This window comes from Balaenoptera borealis (assembly GCF_965194805.1).
Source record: "Balaenoptera borealis genome assembly, chromosome: 17".
NCBI lineage: Eukaryota > Metazoa > Chordata > Mammalia > Artiodactyla > Balaenopteridae > Balaenoptera > Balaenoptera borealis.
Genome location: NC_138876.1, coordinates 79,063,906 through 79,087,360, shown reverse-complemented (window position 1 = coordinate 79,087,360; position 23,455 = coordinate 79,063,906). Strand labels below are relative to the sequence as shown.

At 41.2% G+C, this 23,455-nt stretch overlaps 1 protein-coding gene across 1 annotated transcript in view; it reads left to right on the top strand.

Annotated features, from left to right (window-relative positions):
• Positions 1 to 23,455, top strand: part of TGS1 (trimethylguanosine synthase 1) — a 37,958-nt gene that overhangs the window by 3,308 nt on the left and 11,195 nt on the right. Inside the window, exons 2-12 of the mRNA XM_082364116.1 lie at positions 1,386 to 1,450; positions 3,204 to 3,376; positions 3,726 to 4,542; positions 6,740 to 6,857; positions 7,640 to 7,726; positions 8,885 to 9,059; positions 10,795 to 11,101; positions 13,325 to 13,480; positions 15,097 to 15,240; positions 18,905 to 19,121; positions 19,997 to 20,075. Of these exons, the coding sequence (XP_082220242.1) occupies positions 1,386 to 1,450; positions 3,204 to 3,376; positions 3,726 to 4,542; positions 6,740 to 6,857; positions 7,640 to 7,726; positions 8,885 to 9,059; positions 10,795 to 11,101; positions 13,325 to 13,480; positions 15,097 to 15,240; positions 18,905 to 19,121; positions 19,997 to 20,075 (2,338 nt within the window). The remainder of the gene's footprint in view (positions 1 to 1,385; positions 1,451 to 3,203; positions 3,377 to 3,725; positions 4,543 to 6,739; positions 6,858 to 7,639; positions 7,727 to 8,884; positions 9,060 to 10,794; positions 11,102 to 13,324; positions 13,481 to 15,096; positions 15,241 to 18,904; positions 19,122 to 19,996; positions 20,076 to 23,455) is intronic.

Below are 23,455 nucleotides of genomic sequence, written 5' to 3'. Positions count from 1 at the left end.
CCTGGCATTCTTTGAGCTCTTCCTAACCTTCTGGCACAATAATATAATTTTCCAGTCTACGCTCCAGCATGGAAGTGCCGTTTCTCCCAGGTGCCCCGGTTCCTTTTAGTGGAGAGCAGTGTTTAGAAACTAGGACTTGGGTGCTTGCTGTGCTCATTGCTGGGTGTTCAGTGCTTCTGCACCCTGGGCAGACACAGTTAGGCGGGCTACAAGCGCATATTACGTACGTACACAAATGTGTGTGTTGGAGAATCTTGGCTGTCGTGATCCTCAGTGCATTTACTTATTTGCTCGGTGTAATCAATCTTGCAACCATATCGGCCCTCTTCTCCATCTGACACCTTCATGCCCCATACCCTTGGGTACTGGCGGGCACACCGTCGATGCCCTTCTGTGGCTGCCACCGCCCCCAGGCCCCAAGTTGCTGGGGGTCCATGGGCATGCTGCCAGAGCACATCTGCACTCATCCCCTCCCCCGTTCACTGTCCTGCTAAGTCACCACCTAGGTTACGTTTTATAAAGTGTCAAAAGATAAATGGGGGATAGGAAATATATCAAGTACACAAGAATTTTGTTTTGTTGAATTTGTTGTTGCTCCCATTAGAAAAGTGGTATTAGCTATTACTTGCAGATGGCCTTGTTATGGCAGTTATGATGGAGTTTATTACAGCTTAATTTACCAGTAGGAAGATAATAGCAAAATTCCCCCCTTCCCTTTATTTTAAGTGTTCTGTTAGGTTTATTTTGCTTATGAAATTCCTATGTTAGTAAAGAAAAAATTTAGAAGTAGATATGTAAAGAAAAGTTCAACTATTCACTTTTTAAAACTCATTGAGACTGAATTGTTTTATTTCGATGTATGTTTCAGTTTAATAAAATAAGAACTTAATTTTATGTTAGTCCCCAAAACAACCTTAGCTCAGACCATGAATATCTTATCTACTAGGCAGTGGATAATTTGGCCTATTTGCAAATGGACTAGGGTCTGCATGTGGGTTTATAAAGGTGTAAGATAAATCTTGTCACGTTTATGCTCACTTTCTACAGCAAATTTAGAGAATATTTCACTGTTTGTATATCACAAGGAGGATCAGATTCTTTCCCCAATATCCAGAACTGCCACTTAATTTTAATAAATTAGTAGTTATCATTATAGCATGCTTTGCATGTGATATATACCAAATGCTTTACATGTGCAGTCAATCCTTATTAGAACCCTATGAGGTATGTATTATTACCTCTATATTACAGATAAGAAAAATGTATTAGCAGATAGCTTTTCTGTTTTTTAACCTTTTTATTAATCTATGCTGCCTTAAGCATGTTTTTTCACTAAATTTATAGTTTAATTTTTTTCAATATTGACTGTTTAATTTGCTTCACAGAGATCGGAAATTGTGCAGTTTGGGATTAAAAGGCTACTACGTTAAAGACGATGGCATCAGTGCAGGTAATACAGTATGAAGCTACATAGCCCTTTTTTTGCTAAGACTAACCATGGTAGTGTACGGAGGAGAGGCGGAAGCAAAGCAAGGGAATTACTTGCCTGGCCGTAGTTTGCGCAGCTGCCTTACTTGGGAAAGCTTTCTGGGCTGCTCGTGTGCGGCAGTTGAGCTCCGTTTCCTCCGGGCGGAGTGCCCTGGCCCTGGCTTAGGTTTTGGCTTGTTCGGGAAGGCTACCAAGGCATTAGAGCCACCCTACGCTAACGGCCTCCTTGTTTAAATAATTCAGCAGTTTTGTACATAAACCATTCAGGATAAACTCCAAGTGAACAGCCACAGTCTTTTGGCTGAAGTAAAGAGGCCACAGTCTGGATTAACTTTCCCAAATAGCAAATAGAATTTGTTCTGCGCTTTGAGCCTCACCTAGTTACCTGAAAACCATCTTGGTCTCTGTCAGACTTCCCTCTCCGGGCCCCATTTGTCCTTTCCACACAGATCTTTTATGTTTCTCCGGACACGGGGAAAACTGCGGCCCAAGTTGCAGGCTAAAATCAGCACAAGTAGCGTGTCACGTTACCCTCGAAAACCCCCACCTCTCACAGTGATGGAGCAAATCGCTGCGTCTTCAGTTATACGCTGGATGAAACGTTTGGTTGCATTTCAGTGTTACATTGTACAAATAAGATTTCTCTAGACCCTAGGGTCCCACCTAACATAAGAAAACGTGCTCACCATGAGAGGAGCACGGAGGTGAGCTGATTCACATTCCCTGTTTTGCTGTCTGCTGAGCTTTCACAAGTTCATTCAGTGGAATGGCAAGTGGAATCGCCTTCATTATTTAGATAGGTGTCTCTTTCCCCTCTTTCTTTTAATAGAATTTGTGCACTTAAGATCTCTTTTTCTCAGTCTCCGTCTTTGCAGTGGGAAGATTCCCTGTTCTGTTGCCTAAGATCACGTAGCTGGAGTGCAGCATAGCCCTAGTTGAGTATGCTAATATATAAAGTGTTTTGTCTCCCATTTTAAAATAGAGCATTTGGATGGCATTTGGCCAATTAGTGGTATGATCTACTTTTAGATACCACATTAGGATAACGTAAAACTTGTTTTGTTATGATAAAGCAGGTTTTCTCTAAGACCTAGAATCAGAGAGCTTGAAAGGATCTTCCAGTTCAGTGGATTTCAGACTTTTAACAGCAGAACGTTTTCATTAAATGAACTTCCCCACAGAGTCCCAGGGTGTAAATCCAGTCGTGACTGAAGTACCCGTGAAGGGCCTGAAGACCTACCTCTCATCTCCCTTATTAACAGCTCCTAAAATAACTCCACGAGTCATCATTTTAAATCCACTGATGGAGTGCAGCAGTGCTGCAGATGGGAACGTGGAAATGTAGACATTTTCCCCGGGGCCGCCCTGCTGCGTTCCCTCGTGCGTCCTCAGTACTGTGCCCAGCGCCCAGCGAGAGGAGGTGCCCCGCGGAGGGAGCTGAGTGAGCAGCCGGTGGACAGCGGCCGGCAGAGCCGGACTAGGTCTTGTCTCCTGCTTCTTAGTTGGCTGTTTTTTCACAAGTCCATATTCCCATCAGTTCCTCTTTTTTTCCTTTTATTTTTCTTCCCCTTGAAAACTCACATCGGCACACCTTTACTTCGGGCAAGTCATGTAATACCCTTGGGTCTCAGGTTCCTTTTCTTTAAGATGAGGGTGATGAAACCTGCGTCTAAATTTTCTCTAAAACTAAGCTAACGTAACAGTGCTGCGTGTAGGAGAGCAAGCTGCAGAAGAGGAAGAAGGCGGTCGTCCCCAGGGCACTGCAGAGTCACGTGACAGCAAAGACGTAGACCCAGATGAAAGTGAACTTGATTCTGAGGCTGAACTCATGAGAAGCATGGGACTGCCACTTCAGTTTGGTAGGGCGTCTGCACATAAGAATTTTGAGGTAAGTATTAGTTTACTTTGCTTGTTTCTGTTTCTTAGCTATCTTCATAAAATAGCACGTGGAATCTTTTTATCCCAAATCTAATGCATTCATGAATTAGGGCACTTCACTTCTTTTTAAATGTACGTACATATTTATAAGTGAATGAAAACTGCAAGTTGTGATATGTCCCATGTGTGATTGTTCCTCCTCTTGGAAACGTAGATAGTAAGATTCACTTGTTGGTGTAACTGAAACCCAGGTTGGGGGGTTGAGGGTATTTTGTTTAATTTAATGTCAAAATAGATTTAGATTCTACTTCTTATAGTTTCTGAAGTATAATTTATATTCAAGTTATTGACCTTTGTAGGTATCTATGAATACTAGAAACAAAGTTAAAATAAAAAAGAAAAAGAAAAAACATCAGAAGAAGTACTTAGATGAAATTAAGAGAGAATCTTGGAGACAAGAACGTGAGGAAGACGACATTTTGGCTTCAGATGACCCATCTTCATCTGAGAATGAGAACACCAGGAGGTGCGAACTTCGGACCAAAAAAGACATTGAAGGTGAGAATCTTCCTGCTGAAAATGCAGTATCTCCAAAGCTGGAAATTACAGAGCTCTGGGAGAAGTACTGGAAGGAACACGGTGGGGAACTGCTGTGGCAAAGCTGGGAAGAAAAGCATGCAGGTCAGACGCTGTGCTCAGAACCCTGGAACGTCCCTCATACAAAGCAGGAATGGGAGCAGCATTATAGCCAGCTGTACTGGTATTATTTGGAACAGTTTCAGTATTGGGAAGCTCAGGGTTGGACTTTTGATGCTTCACAAAGCTGTGATACAGATACTTGTGGGTCTAAAACAGAAGTTGACAACAAGAAAGACGAAAATCGCACGAAAGCAGATGAACTTTCTTCTCCATCTTCATCAGTGGGTAGCGAAAGCTCTAGTTCAAGTGATAAAGATCATAGTGAAATTCTTGATGGACTTAGTAACATAAGTCTGAATTCAGAGGAAGTAGAACAGAGCCGGTTAGATCCCTCTGTGAGTTGTGATGGACAGCAGCGTTTAAGTGAAGTTCACAGCGGAAGAGAATGCCCTGCTTCGGGCCAAAGTGAACCACGTAACGGAGGAACCAAGGAAAGCAGCTCGTCTGGGAACAGAAGCACGAGCCAGCCAGCTCAGGGTAAGACTGGCCAAGATTTATCCTACTGAGTAATGGGTAACAAAATTAGTCTGTTTAGCAAAATGACTCTCACTAATCCTTTATGGTAGCGTTAAATAATGCCCGCTACATTTTATGGTGTAATAGTGAAATGATCTAATCCATCTTACTTTTACGTCACAAGTTATTATCCTTTTATGTAAATAAAAAGAATATTTGCATAGGGTTCTCAAAAGTATCAGTCGTTCCTCTTGCACCTTGGTGGCCAGTGAATTACAACTTGGAAATCCATTAAGGAATCTAGTTTTAGCGTGAGCTTGGAATGTCCAAGTTTCTCTGGAGCAACTAAGTTTATAGGAGACGTGCTAAAGAGTAGCTGTGAGCATACGTTTGCCGTTAGGCAAATCTGAATGGGGGTTGTGTCTGGAATTCTCTCGGGACAAGTGAAGTCTTGCTCTATAGAGAGTCTCAACAGGGCATAAGATTATTTTGTAACTGAACGGATTGATTTCAGGATTCTCATAAAATATCCAGGATAAGGAACTTGGTTGACTCCTGCCTGAGTGGTTAAGAAATAATTGTTGAGCAGACTGGTGCCAGGGTCGGGACTAAAGAAAGCCAGTGAGAGGTGAGCTAGGAGAGGCTAGAGTAGGCAGATAAAAAGGCTTCTGTGAGGAGAAGGGGACCGTCAACTGGTGCAGCAGAAAAGTGGGAGAGGAGGACATTTTTGTAACCTGAACTTCGCCTGAAGCCCACTGACTTGTTGTCTTGGCATCCTTGATGTTTGGTGCTGGAAAAGTCGGGTTCACAGCAACTTTCTTCTCAGCCTCATTCATATATATAAAGCAGAAGGTTTTGGCTTTTTACTTAACAAGTGGATTTGCTTTGCTCCTCTCAGGTCACTGATCTTACTTCATCCTGCAGTTTCCTTTAGAGAGTTACTAATGAGCTTCTCTGTCCTCTTACAATGGAGCTTACTTCAGTATGGTGTTCTCATTCCTTTCTATTTTGCTGTCATTTTCATCCCTTTTTTTTTTTTTTTTTCATCCTTTTTTAATGTGAGTATTTTATATTAGTCTTTTGGTAAGTCCTGTTCTTACTTTGACCAGAAACCTTGGAGTATGTAGATTGGTCAATAACTGCTTCACGTTCCTCCTTTTGATTACCCTCCCTTATCTTCCTACCTTTTTCCTTTGTTAAACATAGTGAACCTCACAGTCTGTGCCTTCGTGTTGCCTGTGTTCTGAGGTGCGTGTATAGACTGTTCCTGTTGCGTGCTCCCTTAGGTAGGTATATAATTAGACATTTCTGCAGTTGGCTCCAGTGTGACCACCATCAGGATCCATTTGAGAATTCTAGGCTTTGGTTTGTTTTGGATCCTCCTTGAGACCAAAACGTAAAGCATACACTGCATCTCTCCATACGTATGTGTTCTACTGTTTGCGGCTGGGGTCTCCTGAAATAGCCTGTCCTCACACAGTAGAGCTCCCGCTGTCTCCAGGGTCGGCCCCTCTCCACTTCCGGTCCCACCCAACCTCCTGGCTCCAGTCCGAAGGAATACAGAACAGACACGGGGCTCAGCGGAGCCACCGCAGGTTATAGACACTCTTTTTAAATGGTGGTGTTTGTCTTTCTCTTACTTCCATTATTACTTTAAGAGCTATATTAGAGGCAGTTAGATGTATTTGCTTCTTAATAAAGAGAAGTTATTTTTAATCAAATGTGACCATGCCATTTTTAGAGTCATTTAGATTAGAATCCCATCAAAATGTGATAGCTAACAGCTATCACAGAGGTAACTTTGTGGATTAATTTGTATAGATTTAGACAGCTGTGAGGAAAAAGTAGTTTTATAGTTCACCTTTTTTTTTTTTTTTTTTTTTTTTTGCCGCACCTCAATGCTTGCGGGATCTTAATTCCCCGACCAGGGATCGAACCCGGACCACAGCAGTGAAGGCATGAAAGCGCCGAGTCTTAACCACTAGACCACCAGGGAATTCCCTGTAGTCCACTTTTTAAGTAGTTAGGTCATGGAAACTTTTAGACTTGAGTAGACCGAGCTGCACACTCTGCGTGTAGATGCGTGGAATAGATAGATGTGGTCTAGCATACAGTTCATCGCAGGAGAGGCCCCGGAATACTTTGATTGCCTTTGCAAATGACAGAAGAGTTGTCAAACCAAGGGCGGAAATCAACTGCAGTATCTCTACCTCTTTAGATTCACAAGAGTCATCAGAAGCAAACACAATCAAAGACAGACCACGCCTCATCGGCACTGATGGAGACGAGAGTGGCGAAGATCCACCTGAACAGAAGCCAAGCAAACTCAAGAGGAGGCAAGTCGCACACTACCTCTCTCTGCAGAACGTGTCAGCAAGCTTTAGAGGCTCAGTAACTTAGTACATAAAAGCGTGCCTCTGCCGTGTTCCTTCCAGATGGTATACGTTGCCTGTTAACTCCTCTCTGGTTCCTACTAGTTCCTAGAGGCAGAGGCTCTGCGTGTACTTATGTTCTCGGGCCCTTGTACGTTCTTGTGGGTCCTCCATAAATGTTCAGTGAGCTTAACTTAATTTGCAAGAGTTACTTCTCATCGTTTGCATGTGTTGCTGCCGCCCAGGTAGTAGGGATCCCTAGAAGGTATCCCCAAAAGATGGGGATTACTGAGTTACTTATATCACAACCTTCTTAACAGTATTTTTTCTTTTGTAATTTTCTTGATTGGGTTGATATTTCTCAAATGTTTCCTTGTTTGTTTTTAAGGAAAACCTCTAGAGATATCACCTAGGAGATTAGTTAAGGCTGCAGGTTAACTGGTGTTTTCCCAAAAGAAAATGGGGAAATTTATATTTGTTCAGGAATAGAGATAACTATGTGACATGGTTTAAGATTTGAGTGCTCATTACTGTGTCCCAAACACTGCTAGGTAATTTATCTCATTTGGAAAATCCTGGTTAAAGTACTCTTCTTCCTGTCGTCCTGGGTTTGTGAACTGCGGTTGATTGTCGTGGTGGGAAAGTTTGCATGGGTTGACTGTGTGTACCTTTTAATATTTGCCTGAACTGGTGGGCTCTGGAGATAATGGCTTATTTATCACTGTTTGCTTTGTTTATTTGTTTAGCCATGAACTGGACATCGATGAAAACCCGGATTCAGACTTTGATGTCGATGGTTCCCTTCTAGGATTCAAGCATGGCTCAGGGCAAAAGTAATTTTCCATAAATGCCGTTGTCTTCCTGAAATCTTAACCACTTCAGCTATCCTAAAGCTCTCTGGTATCCAGATAGCGAATAATGGTTATGTATTTAATAACATTTGAGGTGTTACAATTAAAGCACTAACCTCTCTTGCTAGTAAGAATTGTAGAGCTATCACCGTACATTTGATATATTCACATGTATTAACTCAGTTGCACTTCATAGCAATCCAATGTTTTTATTCTACAAAATTGTAATCATTTCTGTATACTTCAGCCATATAGTCATTTAAGGCTAGAGTTCATAAAAGTTAATAATATAAAGGGTTTTCCTGATAACTGCCACATTTAAATTCCTGGCAGAATTTATTTCTACCCACATGTAATTTTATTGAGAAATTACTTAGGTAGCTCTTGCTGGTATATACTCATAGAGATTTATTCTGTTACCTGGGATTTAACTATTCTTCTATTTTAGAGCACCCAATTTCACTTAAAAGAGAAGGATAATACACACTTTTTATAAAGAAGTTTATAATATAGGTAGACGATAACAACTGACATTTAAAACCAAACTGTTCATAGTTGGTTTATAAGTGCTAAATTATATATTACACTGTGGGTCCCTAATAGTCTGTAAGAGAGGCAATTAGTGAGGCTTAATAGAGTCAACGAAGGCTTCATAGCAGACACATATCATTTTAATAATGGGGGTTTGCTTCTTAGGTTAGTTCATATTGATTTAAGAATCTAGTGGCCACTTTTAAGACAATTTCAACATATCCAGGTACGTGTTAAAAGAGCTTTGGCATCACCTCACTGTGAGAAAGAATTATATTTCCCCAACATGCATTGGGGTTATAGTTTCCTGCTGTTTTTTTATTACATTTTACAATGTAATTTCTCCTTTCTGTTATCTGTAAGATATGTTGATATTCCCACTTTTGGTGTTGCACATTTACTTGAGAATTAACATACAAGCTAGACCTTAAAAAGTCCTCTGCATTTTTCACTCTATTTCATAATTTCCATTAATTTAAAAAAATGAAATTAAAATAGTGGCTGCTACTAGGAAAATAGTGAAAATTGTTAGTTCTCTTCTCTCTTCATATAAGGAAGCAGATTCCGAGACCCTAAGGTTTGAGTCCACTTCTTTTGCTTTGGTCACAGATATGGTGGAATTTCAAATTTCAGTCACCGGCAAGTCAGGTATCTACACAAGGATGTGAAGTACAAGTCAAAGTACTTGGACATGAGAAGACAAATCAATATGAAAAACAAACACATCTTCTTCACTGAAGAGCCAGGAAAAACTCTTTTCAAGAAAAGCAAAACTTTGAGTAAGGTATGTATAAATTTTGCTTTATATTTACAAATCGAGTCTCATTTTTGTGACCTTTGACTCCTTAAAGTTTCTGTTTGCAAACAGGAACCCTGTTTCTACCAGATATAAGGGTACCTAGAATGCTTTTCCATTTGCTTCCTAAAGGCTTATACTGTGTGACTAAATTCGAAGAGAGGGTAATTGGGGCTGATACAAGAGGGGTTTCTGTGAAAGCTGTATAGGAGCAGCCTGTGGCGCGATCAATAGGCAGAGTCGCCTTGTGTGCGGTGATGGCTTGTCTGTCTCAGGCTAAGTACGATCCCGGAAGTCCAAGTTCTGGTGCAGCGTTTATTGAAAGGCTTAATCTTGAGGTCATCTAGAGGTGATCGATCAGACTTTGCACTAACAAGTTCATCCAAATGGCCTGAGCCTCAAGGCTAATTTAGTGATTCACATTGTTATCTGGAGTACTTATATCCCCTCTCTTTGTTGTACCTGCCTTCTATTTACCTGGAAAACAAAAGTAATTAGAATTGCTTTTGTTTGGTTTGATGAGTGATCCTTCTCCAATATAGGAAAAAAGCGCCATGCAGTGGGCAGAATTTTGTATCTGTCACCTCTCCAGCAGCACTATAGAGCAATGGAACAAAATCTCAGGTCCCATGATGACTTTGTTTTACCCTTAGGGTACATTATCCTTCCTTAACGTCACCATTTTTCCAAAACATGCTACAAATTTATAGCTGGTTTTATTTTTATTATATTTCAGATTGGTTGGTTACTGGTCATATTTTAATATTTTAGTGGCCCTGGTTATATCTGGAACAAATTTCCCAGTATCAGTTCAATCAGCCCGACGGGCCTTTTTATAATGTGTTGGATGTGATAGTTCCCATACATTCATCTGTAGCTGAAGAGCAGAGACATAACTGCCACGTATTGCCGAGGAAGAAAGTTAATGTGACTGTTGTGCTCTCAGGCGTCCGATTGATACATAGGCACAGTCCCCTCACAGGAAGATTCTGGGTCATGGTCCATGTCCGTCTTCTGTCACTCTTGTTCTCACTTCCTGACTCTTAGGAAGGTCATGAAGATCTATTGTGAAGAATATTCTTGTTACAGAAGATTGCAAGGAAGTATATATCATCTGACCTTGAGCCTTGTTAACATTTCAGAGAAGAAACTTAGTTCTTAGGAATCATTTTACTGGCTCTACTGCTTCATTAGAAGGCAGCTCGCATTCTTTCCAAGATAGCACTGCTTTTACAGATTGGCACTAAATCTTTGTAGAGTTCATCTTTGATGCTGAGTACCATTCAACATAGATTGTATAGCTGGGGCCATTACAGAAAATTCTATATAATTTGAAAAGCTAAAAGCAATGGCTCAACAACAGGTAAGTACATTTGTAATGGTAATATATATTACGGTTATATTGTTAGAAGACTTAATGGAAAGTTACTGGCACAGTAGAGCTTTATCCTCTTAGTGTTAATTGCTAACAGGAAGGTCATAGTCTTGTGTTTAAGCTGATGGTTTTTTTCCTTTTAAAGAGCTCTTTAATAAGGTCATGGTACATCCAGATAACAAAGTGTAATTAGGTTGGAATTACTTATTCACATTAACCTGTATGATACAGTGTACTTATCAGAGCTAATACTGTGACACAGCTTGTCAAGTCACAAATGGTAAAGCAGGTGGAAATATTCTGTGTAATTGCGAATTAATTCATGCTGGTAACATCTGAAAATTTCAGGTAGAAAAATTCCTAAAATGGGTTAATGAACCAATGGATGACGAAGCATCGCAGGAGCCAGTTTCTCATAACAACGTGCAAGATACTTGCACAAGCAGTGGTTCAGAGGAACAAGAATTGTCTGTTGAAAAAGGGGATGACCCACCGGAGACGAGTGAGCCGGAACCTGGGACGCGTCGTGCCGTGTCTCCAGCTGGGGAAGTGGGAACAGAGAAGACTGACAGGGACAGCACAGAAGCAGCAGTGCCAGATGAGGGGGACTGCCCCGCCCAGGCTGCACCAGACCGTCTTCACGTAGAAGCCGAAGGTGAGGCTAAACGTGCCCCCGCTTGCTAACGGACTTCCATTCCTTGTTTTAAGTGTGTTTTTCCCTCGTTATCACTTACGACTCATCTATACCTAAGGATTCACTGCTGTTTATTCGTAAGTTGAAAGAAGGCATATTTAGTGCAAATGTGCTAATGGCCGTGATTTCGCACCCAGAGCATCCTTGGCTGAACAAGCATGATAAAATGAAACACTAAAGAGTAGGGGAAGCTGTTTGAGCGCCTCCATCTGTGCCATTAAGACTGGTCTCTGCCGCCGCCACTCTGTTCCGTGGGCGAAAGGTGCCAGTCCCTTTGATTCCTGTTGACATCTAGCATTGCCCTGATTTTCTTTTGGATAATTGCTTTGTTCTTGTTGTTTTTTTGTGGTGATGGTGGTTGGTAGTGATGTTTGTTTTTTAGATGGTACATTGACATAAAAAAGTATTTACAGGGACTTCCCTGGCGGTCCAGTGGTTGGGACTCCGTGCTTCCACTGCAGGGGGCGCGGGTTCGATCCCTGGTCGGGGAACTAAGATCCCACAAGCCGCACAGTGCGGCCAATAAAACAAAAACAAAAAAAAAAAAAAAAGTATTTACAGTAGTTGGCTATGATGAATGAAGAATAGTGTAGCATTTTCACTTTATGCCCTTTTGTACTATTTGAATTTATTTTATAATAGTTATACTCAGTGGAACATTATGGCTTTTATAAGGCAGAAATTTTCATTTGACATAGTATTCATTTTTACTGATGAATTATTTCAGACTTGCCCTAATGAAACAATTATATTTGTGATGCTTTCTTATTTAGTATTGAGCGAAATACCTTATTTGACTCTTGATTTTCTTTTTCCGTGTGTGTGTATGTGTGTGTAAACCTGTGATCTTTGTATTATATACTTCTTTGCCTTTCTAAACAGCATACTTAAGGTAGTTTAATATTTTTATTGCCATTGTACAACTGATGTTCATGTGGCACGTGCAGATTTCTGAAATGAGAATGCCTTATTCTCCTTTAATCTGTAAAGTAGCCCATTGAGATAGGTGAAATTATCCCTGTTCTATAAATAAGTAAAGCTTAGAGAAAATAAGAAATTTGCCCGAGATCACCCAGCCAGTAAGTGGCAAAGCTAGAACTTGGTACCAAGTTGTGTGATTCCTAAATCCCATTTTTCCACCCTACCCTAGCTCCCTAACCACCACTTGTCACGATGCTGATGTTCTCACCTGGGGTGATACCACCATCTCAGGTATTTGGAAGATGGGTTAGATCGATCTGGGGGATTCCGACATTTCGTACTTTAGATTACTTAATGCTAAGTCCTGTACAGGATGGTCTTGCACAATAAGGAGTTCATGACTCAAAATCTTAGTGTCTCCTCTCTTGAGAAACTCACTGCACTTTGCTATTGATGACACCTTTTGCTATTTGCAGTGATCAGATGAGCATATTAGGACACAGTCCTTTGTTTGAGGACCGTTTCAATGTTTACTTTAATGTTTATTATTTGTCAGCATCAGTTCTTGTAATCATACTTAGGTATGACAGCACTCTTGTCTTTCTAAGTTGCTGCATCTAATCTGCTCAGAAGTGAAACCAAATAACCAAACAAATAAAAATCATTTATCTAAGAAAAAGTCAGTGTGAATGAATGAGATCCTTTTCTATTGAATGGAGCTAGTGACCCCTGTTTGAATTTCTCAGAGGCTGTAGGACTTGCAGGTCATGGCTGGGTTCAGAGGATTGATGTGGCTGAGAGTTAGAGCTTAATCAGTCCTTGGGAGCTTTTGTTTCAAAGAAGGGAAGGGAAATGTTTGAATTTCCATAATTCACCCACTAAAGCAACTTTATCTAAGAAACACTTACGTAATAACTTTTATACCTATAATAGTACCTCTCCACATCTCCTAACAATCCTGTGAAGTAAATAGCTAAAATACTACCCATTCATTCATTCTTTTTGAGGAATTAAAAATTGGAACTTAGAGAGCCTGGGTTACTTTTCCAAGCTCAAGGAGCCAAGAAGTGGCAAAATGGAGGCTATAACCTGAAGCCAGTGCTGTTTCCAGACGCCCTCCACCCTCCGGCGTGTGGCTGGTACGTGTGCTGGCGCGCAGTCCCAAACTGTAGTTATTTGCTGTGGCCACAGGTTAGATAAATTCACCTGTGATTTCCTCTTTCTATAGTGAGCATCTGTATTATTTCTATTCTTTTATTGTAGCTGAAAATAAAAAGAAGAAGAAGAAGAAGAAAAGCAAGAACAGAAAGGGAATTGGTCTGCCTCCTGAGATCACTGCTGTGCCTGAGCTGGCAAAGTACTGGGCCCAGAGATACAGGCTCTTTTCCCGCTTTGATGATGGGATTAAATTAGACAGAGGTAAGGTATATATGTAATTTTTAACTTCATTTTGAAATAATTTCAAACTTATAGAAAAGTTGCAAGAATAGTAAGAAATTTTCATATCCCCTTTATTCAGATTGAGCTATTTTTAACATTTTGCCACATTTGCTTTGTCATTCTCTGTGTGCATGTATGTAGGTATGTTTTCTGATCCAGTTGCCCCTACCCCTTAGTACTTTGGTGTGTATTTTCTAAGAACAGTGATATTTTTATGTGACAATGATAAAGTTACAAATTTCACATTGTTACAATATCATAATCAACAAATCAGTACTCTAGTTTCATCAATTATACTAATCATGTCCTTTATAGCATTCTTTTTCTTCCAGTATAGGGTCATGTGTTACATTTATTTTCATGTTCCTTTAGTTTCCCTTAATCTGGGATAGTTCCTGAGCTTCTTTGTCTTTCATGACTTTGACATTTTCCAGAGAACAGCTGCCAGTTATTTTCTACAATGTCTCTCAGTTTGGGTACATACGTGTTTTTTAAACTTCAGACTCAGGTCTAATCTGTATTTTTTGCATCATAGGATAGATAGCAAAAGCAATTGATAGATTATTAAACAGAACATCTGATGTGCAGATAGATGTAAGTTAATGAATTCACACTGGAAAATTTGAATTCTTTCTCAAGTTTTCCCACCATGACCTTGAAGAGCTAACTTAAACTCAGTTGCGCAGACTGAGGCTTGCTTTCATACTGGGGCTATACCTAAACATTGGTCTTTATTAACTGTCCAAATCAGGAGGTATTGATCTGTGTGGAGTTTCAGGGCTTCTCTGAGCCTCTTAAAATTATTTGTAAAATGTTGTCTATCAGGGAGAGTACATAAGAGTTTGTTGGGGAAATAAGACTGGAGAAAAGCTTTCAATTCTATAAAAGGAGTTTATGTTTTTATTCTTCCAGCAATGAGGAGCCATTTAAAGTTTTGATGAAGAAAGGGAACAGGAAAATTGGTGCATCATTTTGTTCAGAGAAATATCTTTCTGAAAAACGTAAATTCCTTCTATTGGGAAAGAAGGAGGGCAGTGTCCTTTTTTTCTGTGGAGTGGACATGGGACCTCCTTTCTGCAAATGATGAAGGTTCTGCTGAGCCTCAGCTCTGCAGTCTTGCTGTCACTTCCTTGCTTTTCTGACCCTCTAGACACGTGCAGATTTTGCTAAGTGTCCCGTACAGATGCGGTTCATTGCTTCCCCTTCAGGAATTAAATAATTGGGAACCTCGGTGAAGTTTGGGGAGTTGGTCAATTAAAATAGCTAACTTTCCATTTTCCATGATGGGTAGTCAGTTGTTAATACTTCAAACAGAAAAATCAGAATTGCATTCAGTTGTTGGAGGGATATTGCAAAAGAATCAGGCAAGAATTGAGGGGGTTGTTTCTGTGGAAGTTGGGTCTGGGAATGATACTGCCCCTTTTATAACAAGATCTGTGGACCTTTCCTTTCAAACGAGATAATATATAATTTTTTGAAAGGAGAAACTAAGTATTTTCTTTTAAGCATTTAGTGTATAGTAATGTTGGCTGTGTTTGTGTTTGGCTTGGCTTCTTGCCATCGAATGTCATAACAGACACCCTCTTCCCTCGCAGAGGGCTGGTTTTCAGTTACACCCGAGAAGATCGCTGAGCACATCGCCGGAAGGGTCAGCGGGTGCTCCGGGTGTGACACCGTAGTCGACGCATTTTGTGGAGTTGGAGGAAATACCATTCAGTTTGCCTTAACAGGAAAGAGAGGTAATTGCTCATCAGTAGTTTATTCATTAATTAATTTCGGTTTATTCAATAAAGGCTTCATTTTGCTTCGGCCTATCTCTACTGAGATTTAATCATTGATAATTTAATGCCAAATATTTAACGATAAGAGTTAACGTATATTAAGCATACACTTTGTATACTGGTTTAAGTGCTTAATATGTATTTATTTAGTCAACAATCTTGTGATATGTATCTTTTACTACTATCTGTGTTTCACAAATAAACCAAGAAGTAAAAGATGAAGTAACTTGCCCAAGATCACACAGACACAGCTTGGCGGAGCCAAGATTATAGCATTATATAAAACTAAAAATATGGAAATGGGAGACTATTCTTTGGAAGAAGAGAAGAGTAGGCAGGGAGTCCCAGCTCTGTCCCTCACCATCTGTATGACCTTCGACATCCTTTAGCCTTCATTGAAAGGAGACATTAAATTGAGAGAACCTCTGTGATACCTTTCAGCTCTGACATCCTAAGACACTAAGAACCTTTTAAATATTGGACTGTCCTCATGGTTGCTTGACTTCAGAATCACAAGAAAGAAAACTTCTGTTACTATTGATATATCAGTATATATCTGCTAAGAACTGTGTCAAGTAGGCAGTACATGTGCTGTTTCCCAGGGGAAAGAAGGCTTTATGAAACTGGACAGTCTGCCCAAATTGACTTAGCGGAGTCGGGAATCCAGGGCTTTTACTTGGCTTTCTCTGTATCTGATATCCCTTTCTTTCTCAGTTCTTTTTAAAATGTAGTATAATGTGATATTTTAGAGATAGCAACTGTTAAGTCATACTCTGAACATGCTTTTTTTCACCAATGTCTTTATATATAAAGCTTCCATTTCAGTAAATTTCAGTTGTCTTATTGATTTATATAAAGTTCTTTATGTTAACTAGGAAAACATATGATTCTGGAAAGCATAATATAGGAGCTAGGAAATGATGAAGGGCAACCCAACATTGATGTTAAGACCAGTGCTGATGAACTGTGGCCCTTATTCAGTCACTCCAATGCTCCAGAGCAGGACATTTGCTATCTTTGTGTGGTCTCCTAAGAGTCTGGATGAAAGCTGTTTTCATATTTACTGGAATAGTAGTTACTTTCTTGTTCTTCCTGCATTTACTACTTTCTCTTAAAGTTCTTCTCTGCCTTTGCCAGATAAGCCATTCCTATGAGCTCCAATCCGTGTGTATTGCATGGAAATGATTTTTTCCTCAAAAGTTGTAAAATCTGTCTTCATTTGGCGTTGTACTGTAACATGAATTAAAATATCTGCCCTCTGATAAAACAGCAGATAGATCTGGAAATTTTTTCAGAATATTACGGAAACAGTCCATATTGTAGTTTTGTATTTCTACGAATACAGGTCTGTTGCCAAGGCTCTCTGTAGCTTAGTGCACATTTGGTAAAGGAAAATGTCTAATGTGGGTCCCAAGCTAAAGAAGACTGCTTCTGTCCGACTCCGTCACAGCCCCATCACTCACACCTACAGATCTCCAGCCCCTGGGGAGAAAAGGAGGCACACCCAGACTCCACCCCTGCCGGCTGCGGTCACGGTCTGGCTTGCAGCCTGTGAGCCGGAAGCTCAGGAGTCCTCAGTGTGTTCATAGCGTGGTGTCCCGGGACCTTCTCCCCGAAGCAGTAGGAGCTCACCGGTGCCCTCACAGTCGTGGTGGGTGCTGCCCTAGTGTGGGCGAGCTGACTCCACTGGGGCAGGGAGTTCAAAGTATAGTTGTGTGTGTGTGTACACACATATGCATGTAATCAGTTACTCTTTACACACACACACACACACACACACACACACACACACACACACACTTGACCCTTGAACAATGCGGGAATTAGGGGCACTGACACTGCCCGCCCCCATGTCAGAGATCCGAGTGTAACATACGGTCGGCTCTCTGTCCCTGACGTTCTGCATCCGCAGATTCAACCCCCCGCAGATCACGTGCTCCTGTCCTACACGTCTAGTAAGAGAAATCCACCTATAAGTGGACCTGTGCAGTTGCAACCCGTGTTGTTCAAGGGTCAGCTGTACACGCGCGCGTGTGCGCATACACGTGAGAAAATGGCGTGTGTAGTCGGCACGATCCCTTTGTGTCAGACCGATTTCCACCCACATAGCTGCTGTCTATGCAGGTACTCAACTGAATGGTTAGAGAATTCCCAGAGTTTGCATTTTGCTGTTAAAAGTTTTTTTTCCCCCTTTATATGAATTCCAGTGGCTCTGTATCGGGTCTGCCCATTAGGACTTTCTGTAATGATGGAAATGTACCTGCACTGTCCAGCGTGGTAGCCACTAGCCACGTGTGGCTATTGAGCATTTGAAATATGGCAGCGTGACTGAGGATCTAAATTCTTAATAGTATTTAATTGGAACCGATTTAAAGGTAATATCCACATGTGGCTAGTGGCTGCCATTATCGGACAGCACAGTTCTACGTAGTATCCACCAGCACTTGTCAGCACTTCCTTCACGTGCTAGATTGAGTTGCTTGCACTCTCTTAGGCCTGACAACAAAGACGGCCTCCGAGGGGAGCGCAGATGAAAACATGAAAACTAACTGAATACATTTGGTGTTGAAAGTCATTTTTTTCCGTTGAATTTTTGCTATTGTCAGTATATCTTTGCATCTGTCTCTATACTATAAATGTAGCAGATTAAGCAGCTAAAAAGGACATTTTTCTCTTTTATAAATATGAATGTTATTTTTTTTAGAACAGAAGAAATAGTGTTGCAGATGCATGATTTTGCAACATGACTGGTGCTTATATCCATCGTTCAGCTGATTTATTTAGTGCATTATTTCTCAAAAGCATTAACACATTTTGAAACCACTATTTTCTGGAATGCAGTTGTTTCCTTGACAACCATGGCATATGTATCAGGATTCCACTTAGCCCTTGCAGATATAAAATATTGCCACTAACATCCTGGTGCACGTACAGGTGCACTTGAGTAATTTACCGCAAGACACAAGTGAGCCAGAATTAACTTAGGTTTGTGTTGCTAATTACGAAATTGCAGTAAATTCAATGAAAGCCCGTGTGGTGAAAACATAACATCTGTTCCCTCTACCTAAAATGTCTCATTAAACGTCACCAGCAGATGTTTTTACATCTCTTCTTCATAAGTTGGCTATATCGGTTTGTCAAAAAATGTTTTATTTTGCCTTTCGGTAGAAGTTGTCAAATGTGGCTTCCTTTGGAAGTTGCCGCCTTTTGCGGAAATTGGTCTCATCTGAAATCTTTTATAGGCTTTCCATGCAGCCGCCATCAGCTTCCCAGGTGTTTGCCGCTCGGCTGTCCACCGCACAGAGCACGATGCTGACCACAGACCGGGGTCAGTGGCTGCTGGGTGGCCACCGTCACTTCTTGCCTCGGCCCAGCGGGCTGACTGAGGCAGCTCTGGAGGCCACACCCTTCAGTCACTTTTTCTTGGTACCACACAAGTGAATCTTTCTAGTTTAGATTAAAATGTTTAATTCTCTCTCTCATATATATGGCCTAATCTCCCTTTAAAAAGTCTTTTAAAAAGGGTCTTGCACAGAAAATAAACCGACTGCTCAGAAGATGAACTAGTCTATATAACTAATAATCAGCATCATTTAACTCATCCTTCTTGTTCCCATTTTAGTGATCGCCATTGATATTGATCCTGTTAAGATCGATCTTGCTCGCAATAATGCAGAAATTTATGGGGTAGCGGAGAAGATTGAGTTCATCTGTGGAGATTTCCTGCAGCTGGCTTCTCATTTAAAGGCTGATGTCGTGTTTCTCAGCCCGCCTTGGGGAGGACCAGACTACGCCACCGCTGAGATCTTCGACATCAGCACCATGATGTCTCCTGATGGATATCCTTTGGAAGTCCTTAGAGTTTCCTCAAGCAGTGGTTGTGGAGAGAAAGGGTGTGTGTGTGTGTGTGTGTGTAAGAAATTAGTGAAGAGGAGAGCTATTAGCTAGTAGCACTTGATAGATTCCAGTTTGTTTTGCATAAAAATTAACTGGTGAGTGATCTCCAAAAGTTAACGTTGTATTTATGTAACTGTGAGGTTATATTTCCATTGGTTGCTCTCCAATTTTACCATTACAAAACAAGAACTAAAAGGCATTAATTGTGTGGCATTATTGTCTGGAAATGGGGGTTTCCTCAAGACCTGTCCCTAGAGTCTGGGTGACTGTCCCCTAGCTTTTCTTCAGCTCACTCTGACTTGAATCCTCTGTGTCTCCAAAGTTTCCCTGTTACTCTTCCAGGATGCTGAAGCAAACCCTTATTTCATAAAGAATACCATTTGTTATTCGTCCCTTTCTCTATCTCTACTCCCTAGAGGAGTCATGTATGACTCTAACAGGAATTGTGTTTTAAGTTGCTAATTAAAATTTAGAAAAATACAGTGGACAGAGTTACTTGTCTTTACTCTTTACTAGAAAGAGACGGTATTGTGCTTTCCTATTCTTCCTGTTGTCACAAAACCTAGGAAATGGCCGAAAGAAAGAATGTGTGTCTCCGGCTCTTGGTTTCCTACCACTAGGATAATTGAATAAATAGATTTAACTTCTAATCCCTGACCCGTCAGGGACAGTATGCTACTTAATTCTCTTTTAGGTCCCATTAGAGGGTATTGTTACATATCGGAGTACGTTTGGGTTATGATGTAGTAAGTGAAGAATATATCTCTGATCAGAAATTAACTACTGTTTTTGTTACTTTTCCTTAACTACTGTCCACCTTTGAAATTTTCAGACTTTCCCAGAAGATCACTAATAATATCATTTATTTTCTTCCAAGAAATGCTAATATTGACCAGGTAAGCCATTACTGAAGAACTTCTATGAGCCTCTTGTGTGACTGTTACAGAGATTGGACGGAAAAAGATACAGGGTCTTTCTTTACTTGAGAACATGTTTATGAGAAGTCCCTGGCTTTTTGACTATTATTAGAAAACTGGAAGTGCTTAGCAGTTAAATCCGTGCCTGTTTCATCCTGTTCGTCTCCACGGGTCCTGGCCCGCATAAACATAAACAGAGCGCTCTGGGCTTGTTCTTCCTCGTCCTGAAAGGGTGAATGTGTGGTGTCTCACATGTGCGCACCTCGCCGAGCCGAGATCCCGTTCCTGCGGCCGCCCTTGAGAATAGGTTTTGGGTATTCCTGAAAATGGCAGCCTAGGTAGAAATCCACAGGCAAATAAAACCTCCATGTGTCCAGGAACAGTTTTAACCATAGGACACTTGACTAACATTCAGATGTCCTTGTTCCGTTCTTATCATAAACATTTATTTTAAACATGTTGGGTTTTTTCCCTAGAATAATAACTGCCTCACAAAGATGTGATGATGTCTTTATTTCATGCTTTTGTTGGTGTTTTTTATAAGCGCTTATTACATGTCTGCTTTGTGCGAAGCATTCTATTGAAAATCTTTTGTCTTTCATATTTAAATTTTACTCCAGTGTTGCTGGGTGCCGGTTTTCCCTTTCTCTCCCATTTGGTACTTGAGAGCCAACTCTGTCATTGAGCTTTGTTCATCATGCTTTATTCTGGAGACATTATCTCCATTATTTGTTCAACTATTTTCTCACCATCTTTTTTCCTTTTTCGGGGCATCTGTTATGTGGATGTTAGTCTCCCATAACTGTATTTTCTGGTGTTTTGTCCCCTTTTTCCTTCTGGGAGATTACCTCAGTCTGGTCTTCATTCCTCACATATATAAATTCTCTCTATCCCATCTATTGTGTTTTTTATATTCTTTACACCTAATGTTTCTGCATTGTGTTTTCTTTTCTTCTTTTGCACTCGAATATTTTTATTATTATAAGAAGTTTAAATCATGAATCTTTTTTATCCTTTCTGCATTTGATATAATTTCTAGGCCTGTTTGTTTTTCTTCCATGAAATACTCGTGGTCCTCAGATGTCTTGTTTTACTGGCTATTGGCTATTCTCGAGTAATGCAGAAGGAGAAAGGCCAGGCCAGAATCCAGTGAGCGTCAGACCTCGCTGCCCTTTAGAGTCATTGGGCATTTGTAAGAACTGACTCTCCGAGGCCCATCCCAGAAATTGATCTAACCAGTTTCTTAAGCTTCCTGGGTCATTCTGATGTGCAGCCTGGGTTGCAAACCACTAGCTAGGGCTGTGTGGGCCCCAGTGGCCACCTGCAGGGGTGGCGGTGGGTGAGCTCTGGGGCTGCTCACCCGCCAGCTCAGGACTGCGGTTCCTTTTCACCAAACACCATCGCAGGACAGCGGCCCCCCCTGGGGAGGGGCTGGGCAAAAGCAGCGACTGAAGGCTGTACCCCTTCACCACAGAGTGTCCGGCATCAGCCCGAGGATGTCTGGAGAGCAGGGGGTGAGAGGGCAGCTGCCAGGGCTGGGTGCCCACCTGCTGCTCTCAGCTTCTCCCATCAGAGCTTCTCTTCAGCCGCCCTCGCTTTCCAGCTGTAGCTCTGCAGGCGCGGCACAGATGCTGTTTAGCCGAGGCCACGGCAATGGGCGGGGAAGAGCGAGAGCAGAATTTCACGTTTCTTGTGTTCCTTCCTCCTGTTTTCAGTTCCCACAGCCACTGCCTCCTGCCCCCCGGCCAGAGGCACTGCCCTCCATCCTACACAAGTACTCTCTCCCTCTCTCTCTCGAGCCACCCCAGGTCTCTCCATAGGTTTCTTTTGTTTGGTGGTTTCCCTCTGTTGTGTCTCCAGACCTGTCTTACCGGGGTCAGCAGGCACGCTAGTTCAGCATCTTCTCAGGATTACAGGATAGTGATAGTGTAGCCTTCTCCTAAGAAAGGCAGAGATTAAAAGCCCTGGCTTTCTGCTGGATGACTTCAGGAAAGGCCCTCTATGATACAGCAGATAAACCAGACTTTAAAGCTAAAGCAGATTTGACTGGAGGAGTTGAGGAGAAGGTGGCCAGAACATCAGTGACACGGAAGTAGGAGGATGTGGATAATGTTCCGGTAACGGGCTGAAAACAGAGACGCTGAGAGTCAGGCCCAAGTTTCGTCTCAGCCCTGCCACTTGTTAGTGGTGGTTTTGAAGAACAAATGAAATAAGGGATAAAGCATTTTTCACAGTGCGTCTAGACCATAAACCTCAAAAAGTCGTGTGTCTGTTACTTAGAAGATCCTGTCATAAAGTTATCGTGGAAAGAATGTAAGCATTACTAAGATTTTGAAGAGGACCAATAGGTAAAGATGTCATGTTTTCTCTAGAGGAGAGAATAAACAGCTTTGATATTTGTAAAATGGGGACTTCCCTGGTGGTCCAGTGGTTAAGACTCCGTGCTTCCAATGCAGGGGGCGTGGGTTTGATCCCTGGTCGGGGAACTAAGATCCCACAAGCTGTGTGGCATGGCCCCCCCAGAAAAAAAATGTGGTTTTTTTTTTTGTAAAATGACAGGATTTAATTTATAAACACACATCCCAGATTATAGATTTTTTTTCTCTTCCTCCTCTCAGAAACCAGTAATACTTACTTGTATTGGACATATCTTATTTTAATGTGTTACACTTTCCCGTCTTTGGTTCATCTGCTTAGTCTTTGGAACACTGGGTCTCTCTCAGATCTGGCTGCAAATTAAATTACCTGAGTGGCTTTTTTTTTTTAATTGTGGTAAAATGTACATGACAAAATTTACCATAAATCATTTTTAAGCATACAATCCATGGTGTTAAATACATTCATGTTGTTGTACAGGCATCTCCACCGTCCATCTCAGGACCTTTTCATCTTCTGAAACTGCAACTCTGCACCCATTATGCACTAACTGCCCATCCCTCCACTACCTGCCCCTGACACCCACCATTCTACTTTGTGTCTATAAATTTGACTACTCGTGTATACCTCATACTTACATAGCTCATGTATGTGGAATCATACAATATTTGTCCTTTTGTGTCTGGCTTACTTCACTTAGTATAATGTCCTTAAGGTTCATCCATGTTATAACATGTGTCAGAATTTCCTTTATTTTTAAGGCTAAGTAGCATTCTGTTGTATGCGTACACTGCATTTTGTTTATCCATTCATCCGTCCACGGATGTTTAGGGTCCACGGGTCCACATTTTGACGGTTGTGGATAAGGCTGCTGTGAACATGGGTGTACAAATATCTAGTCAAGTCCCTGCTTTCAGCTCACTTGGTTATATATTCAGAAGTGGAATTGCTGGATCACATGGTAATTCTAGTTTTAGGTTTTT